The sequence below is a fragment of the Neltuma alba genome, unplaced genomic scaffold, assembly GCF_004799145.2.
Source record: "Neltuma alba isolate B1F8T4 unplaced genomic scaffold, ASM479914v2 tig00004059_pilon, whole genome shotgun sequence".
Classification (NCBI taxonomy): Eukaryota; Viridiplantae; Streptophyta; class Magnoliopsida; order Fabales; family Fabaceae; genus Neltuma; species Neltuma alba.
Genome location: NW_021633548.1, coordinates 24,261 through 33,556, shown reverse-complemented (window position 1 = coordinate 33,556; position 9,296 = coordinate 24,261). Strand labels below are relative to the sequence as shown.

General features: G+C 36.9%; 2 protein-coding genes across 2 annotated transcripts; one reads left to right on the top strand and one right to left on the bottom strand.

Annotated features, from left to right (window-relative positions):
- Nucleotides 1-149: 149 nt before the first annotated feature.
- Nucleotides 150-1,417, top strand: LOC114743596 (two-component response regulator ORR9-like; the record flags this gene model as incomplete). The annotated part of the gene is made up of 3 exons (XM_028931818.1): nucleotides 150-227; nucleotides 640-707; nucleotides 951-1,417. Coding segments are annotated over 3 exons (375 nt in total), but the record flags the coding sequence as incomplete, so codon positions are not given.
- A 2,944-nt stretch (nucleotides 1,418-4,361) lies between these two features.
- Nucleotides 4,362-8,883, bottom strand: LOC114743595 (probable L-ascorbate peroxidase 6, chloroplastic/mitochondrial). Its single transcript, XM_028931817.1, has 12 exons — nucleotides 8,665-8,883; nucleotides 8,413-8,562; nucleotides 7,345-7,465; nucleotides 7,169-7,269; nucleotides 6,998-7,085; nucleotides 6,519-6,586; nucleotides 6,353-6,439; nucleotides 5,657-5,731; nucleotides 5,472-5,549; nucleotides 5,301-5,405; nucleotides 5,010-5,084; nucleotides 4,362-4,721 (listed from the first exon to the last, which is right to left on the bottom strand). The coding sequence occupies exons 1-12, from the start codon at nucleotides 8,806-8,808 to the stop codon at nucleotides 4,569-4,571; spliced, it is 1,245 nt and encodes a 414-aa protein (XP_028787650.1). The 5' UTR covers nucleotides 8,809-8,883; the 3' UTR covers nucleotides 4,362-4,568.
- Nucleotides 8,884-9,296: the final 413 nt, after the last annotated feature.

Sequence of the window (9,296 nt, the reverse complement as noted above, 5' to 3'; positions counted from 1 at the left end):
AATTCGGTTCTAGAAAAGGATATAGGAGGTGACGTTTTAAAGGGGTGGTGGTAGTAGTATAGCTAGCTAGGGGTATCCTTGTAGTGGTACTGGGGATGGTTATTATGCGAAACAGTAACAAGTAGTGTTAAATTGTGTGTGAAATGCAGGGTACAAAAGTGAATATGATCATGACAGATTACTGCATGCCTGGGATGAGCGGTTATGATTTGCTTAAACGGCTCAAGGTCTTATTCTTTACCATATTTTCAAGGTCTTATTCTTTACCATATTTTCTCTACTCTTTAACATGTGATCGTGTATATATCATTCATGAATAACAACACCACAAGTACTAGTGCTCTTGTTTCATTCAATTCTACACCACCATCTTCATTTTCCTCTTTCAAAGTTTCTTATCAGTTCTGACCTTCCACCACAGCATCTCATCATTTTCTTTCAAGTGAAATATATTATATAATGCCCCAAGTTCAGTACAGACTAGGGACGCGAAAAAAATTGACGAAAGAAAACAAGAAGAATAATTTCAATTCTAACTCAAAATCAAAGATTGCTCTCGTCTTTTGTTTAGTTTTTATATTCTGTTGTCTTTAATTTGGTTTCCATCTTATGTTATATATTGCTTACTGTGTCCTGCAGGGATCTCCTTGGAAAGACATACCCGTCGTCATTATGTCATCAGAAAACGTGCCTTCAAGAATCAGCATGTGAGAATGTTATTATTGATATTACTATTAATTATTTCTCTTTTAACAGTCTCTTCTTTCTTTTCATCCAACGATAATACCTTCATAGAAAAATAAGGACCTGATTAACTAACCTTTAAAAAAGTTCACCGTGATTTTAGCTGCATTTTATTAATTCATAGAAAAGGCAGTGCATCAACTATACATCAAGTATGGGTGTTGGCTGGAAATTCAAAATAAAGTGAAATATTGTGTTATCATTAGGTGCCTGGAAGGAGGAGCAGAGGAGTTTCTCTTGAAGCCTCTTCAGTTATCAGATTTGGAGAAGCTCCAACCCTACTTCCTGAAACTACCCGACAATTCCTGCGAAGGAGAATGCATATCTACCGACAATAGCTATAATAACTGTAATAGTATTAGCAAACGGAAGGCGACGTCACCGGAACCTAGGGAGAGATCAAGATCCAAGATGAAAGAATTAGAGGTTGTGTGAATGGAAAAATAAAGTAATTTTCATCTCAAGAGGTTGCTGAATTTGTAGAGCGTTGTAACATGGCAGCCATATATATGCAAATCCCAAGCATATCATATCTGAGTAGTGCTTTCTGTTCTGATAACCACATCATTTTTCTTCTTTGGGCGTTCACCGTTAAATCACTTCGAGACTTTCATTATGTTGGGCTTTTAGAAGTAACGCCACGTACGTTCGCAACCCATTTTTCTATTCTGTGATCCCTGCAAAACCAGTTCTTCTCTCAGGATTGCTAACGTATTTTGTTTCTCTCCTTAAATAGACAAAGCAATTTCAAAACCTCCAGTACTTAATCGGGTTCCTAATCCACGCAACCATTTTATTAACCATTGCTAGGAAGCAAAGTCTACACATTTTTCGTTCTTCTTTCCTGATGATCTTCCTCTAGCAGATGATGATGATGATGCATCATATACGAGGCTTGGAAGTTTTCTTATTTGGACAACGGCAACATGCAGGATAGGGCAAGTAATTTTTACCGAGTATTTATTTTATCTATGGACTACGTTCGCTTAATTCCAAATTTTAGTTTGATTTTTATGCTTTAAAAACGTATGGAGTTTAAGATAAATTATATTATTCATGACGTATAAATAGTTTATAAATTTTGTATCATATATTGATATCTTCATTATTTTAATGTAAGAAACTAAATTTGTCTATATTGTTAAACTCTAATAATGTCATCAATGTATCATATTTGGACGATATAATCAGTCATGGGTCCTTTGGAACTGTAAATATGTACTACCTCCACTTTTTAATATAACAGCGAGTTGACTAATTTCAAGAAATTAAAAAAATTAATTAAGCTAGCTACTTTTAATAAATAAGTGTTGTCTTCCTTAAAATATTATTGTTGATCAAATATATTAGTTAAAACTATTATTTGATGAAATCTTCGATATGTGCAATAATTACAACTATTACAAGAACTATTTTGAGAAAAATGAATAAATATGAAAGACAGTAAATTGGGGTCATATATTTAGAATCAAACTAAAAGTCAAACTAACTCTTATATTAAGAACATGAAGGAGCAGTGTTTTGTTTATGTTATGAAAGAGATAAAATAAATAATAAAATAACGTGTGTATGTATACATTAAATTTTTATGCTGAAGTGGTTTGAATGAATAATTGACTTGGATTATGTAGAATCACATTATCAAAATAACGCATAATGTTTGGGTTGCTGAAATATAGATGATAATAATGAAATGAAGAAATCTAAAATTAAAATGACCTAATTACATTTTCTTAGATATACACGATTAAAATGGAAAATCGGATAAAATTATTAAAGATGTTTTTTTTGTGTTAAAAAAAAAATAACGCAGTTTGACCTATAGAAGTAGCTACAGAGAGGGGGATGCAGCTCAGCCGAAGAGGCCTCGTTTGCATCTTACAATTTGTTTCCGATAATCGGTAGAAACAGAGGCCAATAGTGAAAGTGATGGGCTCATGTAGAACACGTTTGAACTTTGAATCCAAAGTCCGAACCTTTTGTTTTTCAAGTCCGACTGACCACGATGACCTGAAATCATACGCATCAAACTATAATTTTCTTTTTGGTTTAAGGAAAAAAAAAGACCATGAGATGTATGCCCAAGTAAGTAAAAGATATCATATCTATGGGTCCTTCCACAGAACTTTGACCGTCGTTGTTACTTTGTTTTGCTTGCATGTTTCAAATTTCAAAGTATTATTGTTCGGACGCATGAAGGCCGACGGCTACAAACCAATGGCGGCTTCGCTTAGTTATTAAATTTAGAAACATTGTTTTAATTTTTTTTTTTAACCATGGTTTCAATTTTATGTTGATGGCTTACGTTTTATGCTATAGCTTAAAAAAGATATTTTGGATGAAGTATAAAGATAAATGATATAAATTACTTACTTAAATAATCTAGATCACAAGGACATGTGGCATGTGTGCCCTCAGACGTTAGTCTTGCGTGGCTAGTGTAATATTTGCTAAAGTATAGGTATTTTTCTATTAGAAGTAATCCTATTCAAAATATTATCAGGCACTAATGTGAGCACCTCTCTCAACAGAAATTCACCTCTCTCAACAGAAATTCGAATCTTGATTTACCACGTTATGAGGGACTAGTCCCTTCTGTTAGATTCAACCTCCGTTGAATTGGTTAGTGTAATATTATAATCATCAAAAAGGAATGATCATTTTTGGACTGAGCCTCTCTTCATCATTCGGCGCAGAGGGGGGCTGCTGTGAAATGGGGGTGCCAATCATTAGAGTAATAATTTTGCTCAGAGATGCGCACTATTTTATTTGCCTGATGTTTTAACTTCTAAGGGAATATTAAAATCAAGGGAGGAAACATTCCTCCACAGGAGCACTCTTTTCCTAGTGCAATACAATGGCCACACCTATCATATATTTAATCATGAAAAGGTCCAGAATCTTTTACCAAGAAAAAATAAAAAGGTGCCGAATCTAGTACATTTGATTTAACTGAAAGCAATGGTCTCATGCACGATATTTTGTTAAATGAATGTCATTTATCTCGATTACCGTCGTCGGCTGTAATATGCAACTTCGATACCTTTTGCGTCCTGAATCCTACTACGGATATACGTGAAAACAAGTACATTTTCCACGGATATCAAGAGATATAACAAACTCAAAATCCATCTCAAATGTCAGACACTTCACAGCCTGAACTTTTACAATATCACGTCGCTGAATAGTAAATACCATCACCCACGACAAATTTTTGACGGGAATCGGAAGAAAAACACCCTCCAAATTTTTTTTTTAAAAAAATCAAATCTCTTTCAGTTCAACACTCGTAAAGCTACAATTGTAGCAACTTATAAGAAACACGACTCAACTAAATCTCGGGCCCTCGAGGATCTTTTTGGGCAAGGTTAGGCACTTCGGGGGATTTACCTGTCGAAGATTCGATTCTTTAAACATGAAATACATAGACTAAATCCGTACTCCTTCTGTCAATCGAGTCAAACAATTCGTGTTGCCGTAAATCCTTACTCTTTCAATTTTCAAACTACACAAAATATTAGATTTCGAGATGCATGAAAAATGGATCCACAGCTTCGACGACACCGTACCATCTAATTTCTTCTTCATGTTCACCAAACACCAGCAATCAGACACAGTTTCAACGAAAACGCAGTATTTATCTATATATTATTTATCAATTTATTAATTAATGCCTTAAACACCTAAGGCGGCTTTCTTACACTAATTCAAGTAGACTTCTTTTCCCCGGGAATAAGTTAGAAGATTGTATGTACACTAACACACGTGCAATTATAGAGATTTTTTTTTTTCCTTTAAAAATAAAACAAAGAAAGCGAATCCAACTAGTTTCCGAGCAGCGATGTCACAAATGCCAAAACGGCAATGATAATCATGATATTTAGAAAATAGTTAGACTGTAGAGGCTTATCTGGGCTCCCGCCAACTGCCTGGTACTCGGCCCGAATCTTCTGTTTCATAGCATCTGACAGCTCTCTCTGCAATTCAAATACGCAAACTATTGAATCTATTCTTCAATCCTTATTAAGACTTCCAAATTTTACATGTGAGATCACTGGATTTGAAAACTATTCTTGATGTACCAAAAGACACTGACGCTAGAAAAATCTTTTCTTGTTTTTATTCCCGCCACAAACAAGGATAAGTATAACAAAACAATATTTAAATATAAAATTTCCACTTTAATAACAATAAGAAGTCCTAAACCTTCTACAACTATCAATCAAACGAATATTCAAATTTGATGAGTTATGCAAGATTACAACCTTTCCAGTCGAGTATTTCGCTGCTTCAAACTTCTCTGGCTCAGGTTTTGGAGAACCGCTATCGATGACAATACCCTGTAAACCAGATGATGCCACAGGAATCTGTTATTATGACATCTACCTTGATCATTTATGTCGTTGGTTGGACTCAGATAGCGAATAGAAAAAGGAACCAAGAGTTATCTGATATCTCCACCTCAGCAAGGCTTGGGAAACAATTGTAGGATACACAAGTCCACTCATCTAAAGTTCAAGTAATATTCACTAAAAAGTAACCCAAAATGAACAGACCTCCGGAGGATCAAATTTGGCTCCAAGATTGCTAAGTTTGGCGTGGGCTTCAGCATAATCTTTAAAGAACGCTTCCTGATCTTCAGCATATTTCTCTGCATAGACCTGCATATTTTTCAGAGTTAAATGCTGAATCATGACAGCCATGATCAATAAAAACAATCACTTCACCTTAAAAGGCGGATCCTCAAAAAGAACAGCATCGGTTGGCAAGACCAATAGTTCTTCATCCTTTCTTTCTTTGACGTCCTATATGAAGAAACAACAGTTAAAAAATGGAAATTGAGTATCACAACCAACTTCCTCCTCTCCAACGCTCTCTCGTAGAAACAAAACGGAATATGCAGGTCCCTGACCTTGAAGTAAGAGTTGTCAAACTTCAACCATTGCACTGTCCAGGATTGCCCCCCAGGTTCTCCTGGTCCATCTTTCTGTTGAGAAAACGAACAAGGACTTCAAAATTATTGTTAGTTATCTTAACGCGTTCAATTTCTTAAAATTCCACAAGAAACCAGATAAATATGAAGAAATAGACATTAGAGACTGACTCGATTTATTCAAGGGCAGAAAGAACAAAGTTGAAGCATAAATGAAGATTCCTTATTCAACAAGAAATTGAAGCAAGACTTCAAGCATGGAAGTATACCAGATAATGACAAAAACCAATTATCATCCCAGATCACGATACTCAGTGACATATATTTGGTTGACGCAGCAAAGCTATAGCAGTTCAACTTCAGACTATAAAGTAAATTTTAAGTTTAATTCCAAGTCCATTAATAAGCAGAATAAATATATAAACGGCCCCAAAAAATTATTAACATGAAAGGTCTGTGTATAGCGAGTCCAAAACTTCGTGTCGTCAAAGCAGGCCATTTAAGAACTGAACTCATTACTCTTTCTAACCTACTGTTACCGATATAGGAGGCTGTATCCCCGCCTCTCATCATCACCTACTGTTAACAATTTTTAGTGCCGATGCCATTGACCTTTATTATTCATCATGCATCACACCACTGAATATTAGACTGATAAAATGACTGATAGTATACCGTATACTTGGTCTCTGGCTTGCCCCAGCCACTACGCTGTGGTCGAGACCGCCCCAGTGTGTGGGCACCAGATAGTACAACTATTTCCTGCAGATCCAGCAACTTGATAATCAAGATCACAATCATATTGCTTGCGTCCAAAAATAACAAATAGAATTGAAGTTACCCTGTCATTCAAACCCATTCTGTAAAAAACTTGCCGTAAATGATCAGCAGGTGAGGGGGGGCCCGCATCTAGACACAGAATAGTTCTTAAAGTAAGGTGGTTTAGCATGTTGGAAAAACAAGGAATGACTCACCATAGGACACAAACCAATTATATATGCATCGCAACGCAAAAATTTAAAAAGCAGAAAAAAGAGAAAGGACGGGTCGTGGTATCTGCTTGAATATTCCCCCAAAAAGCAGTCTAGAGAGCCAAGGGAACAGGAATAGTATTAAACTTATATTGAAAAAAAAAAAAAGGCCAAATTCATTTTATAATTTATTGGTTTATGAATGAATGGCTCTGTTTTCCGTTATTTACTAGAGTTTTCAATTTCCAAAATCATAGCAAAAATAAATTAATCCAACTAGAACTGATAGAAAAGCAAAGGAGAGAGTTCTCTTTCAGATCACCATCCAACGTGCACGTGATCAACCTACCAGGAAGTCTGCCTTCTTCAGGACACTGTTCAGGTCCTGAGACATCAAGTCTTCCATACTTCATAGGGATTTTTGGTCCACCCGCCTCCTGAAATTTCCAAGGAAGTGGTCAATGACACTATCTTTTAAGCCCATCGTCAATCCTGAAACATTAAAACGACTGAAGGCAACCTCCACAGCTGTAGCAGCAGCCAGCTGAAATAAATCTGCATATGTCAGACCAGAGTACTTGTCTTTGATTGGCTGTAGAAGTTTCAATGCATTAACAAGCCCTGAAGTAGCAGTTCATCAGGCCATATGACAATCAACCAAATATAGACAGTACAGTCATTCTTAAATAATCATACCGGCATTGGCTGCATGTTTCAGTTCAATTTCAAATCTTAAGCTCCCGTTAGCTCCACCTCTTTGTGGCCACTCCTCAATACTTTTATTGTAAGTACCAGCATCATGCCATCCCAAGCGGATCTATCAGATAAAATCACAGTCGCTATTGAAATGAATGAAAATCTTCCATCTATGCTCCAAAACTTACACATGACAAAGATCCAATTATATGCACCCAGGAAATACATATAGTCCATCCAAATTCCAAAATATCTTGTGCAAATGAGCGTGATATCTTGACCTACGAAATCATGTTACTTCTCTTTTGATGCTTATTCTCCATATTAAGCAACTTAAGTGAGAAATGACAAGCAATTAATAGGTTTTTTAAAAACATCCCCTTAGATGGACCAGCGATCTTATGGTCATTATCCATCGTCATCATATCTTGACCAACAGCTAAAGCCTTTTTTTTTCTTTTTAAGTTTCGCACTGAAGATATTGGCGACTTAAGCTCAAAAGTCTACATCAAGGGGGAAAAAAGGAGTACGGACTTCAAATTACGTGCTAAGGAAGCGATTGAAGTGTATCAAGAAGCATCAGGGTTCGGAGCTTGAATCAATACAATAAAAGGTCCATCTCCCCACGGTATAGGCCAGGCATACATGACACCGAAATTTGCAGATGTAAAACAAAGGAAAGTTTTGAACTAGGAGAACCTGTCTTGAAGCCCCAGCAAAGCGCTACATCATAAAACAAACAAATAAATTTCTAAGCTCTAGTCACTATGCAGCCAAACTTATATCTTATTCTGTTGGATTCTAAAGAATTTAGTGGTAACATTTTAGGGGGAAATGTGATGATAAAATCCAGAAACGAAATGAGCTATCAATTCCTACTTTATCGGTTTCTCCTTATCTTCTAGAATGTCTCCTTAAGATGAAAATGCAAGCGGCAGAACAGAGGCAAATTCGATTAGAACATCAGGGATAATCTTTCTCGATAGGAATGACTCGAAATACGAATTCAAATTTATAAATAGAAAGCAATTCGCGTTTGATCCCCACACGAACTGGACTGAACATTACCAGAATTGGATGGCAGAACTTAGTCTTGAGCAGCTGTCTAATGTCTTCTCTTGCACTCCTCAGCTGATCAGGATTAGACGCGAATGATTTGGGCGCAGACACTGTGCCATATCCTCCATTTGATAAACGGACCTGTGCTCTTCGCTGAGCCTGAAAATCACAAGGGAATCAGTGGCAAACTCGTACTTAGTTTTTTTTTTTTTTTAACACACACACACACACAATGGGAACAGAGACTCAGAGAGAGGAAACCTGATTAAAAAAGAGGTGAGAAATGGGAGAAGAGGATGTTAAGCATTTGAGAGAAGAGAGGGAGGTAGAAGAGGAAGAAGAAAGTGGGAAGGAGGGTGTGGTGCGGCAGGGGATGATGAAAGGAGAAGAAGCGAGAGCAGCCATTTTAGTTGGAGACCGTTGAGAAGGCAAAGAGAGTGAACGCGTGAGGGACACACGCTAAGCCATTTGGGAGGATCGCTGAAGCTTTATTGGATGTTCCCTCTTTTATGGATGATGTCCTTTCTGCCGCGGAGAGCGCGCTCTGCCAGCCTGCCACGTCTCTGATCGCCCTCCCCCTTCGCGCCTTCATCCTATCACGAAGCCACGCGTCAATTGTTCTGTTCTGTTTTTAATGAAAACTAATGTGACGGGCCTGAGCTTAGGTTGCTTTCCCAAATATGGTCTGCGCCAGCGCCTCCATGCATGGGGTACTCATTAAAGCCCGCGCAGATTCTGCCCTTGGGCCAAGTCGGTTTGAGGTGTGGGTGTTTTTGCGCGTACATACAAAGGGAGATATCATCACAAAAAAAAAAAAAAAAAGAGGTGAGAAATCAAACACAATTGGTTACCAAAAAACAATAGAATTGGTTAATTTAACTTAAAATTATTCT

Coding starts and splice junctions, on each gene's coding strand:
- LOC114743595 (XM_028931817.1), bottom strand. CDS start 8,808: ATGGCTGCTCTCGCTTCTTCTCCTTTCATCATCCCCTGCCGCACCACA. Junction 6,440..6,518: donor GAATGGGTTTGAATGACAGG/GTAACTTCAATT, acceptor CTGGATCTGCAG/GAAATAGTTGTACTATCTGG. Junction 5,406..5,471: donor TTGAGGATCCGCCTTTTAAG/GTGAAGTGATTG, acceptor AAAAATATGCAG/GTCTATGCAGAGAAATATGC.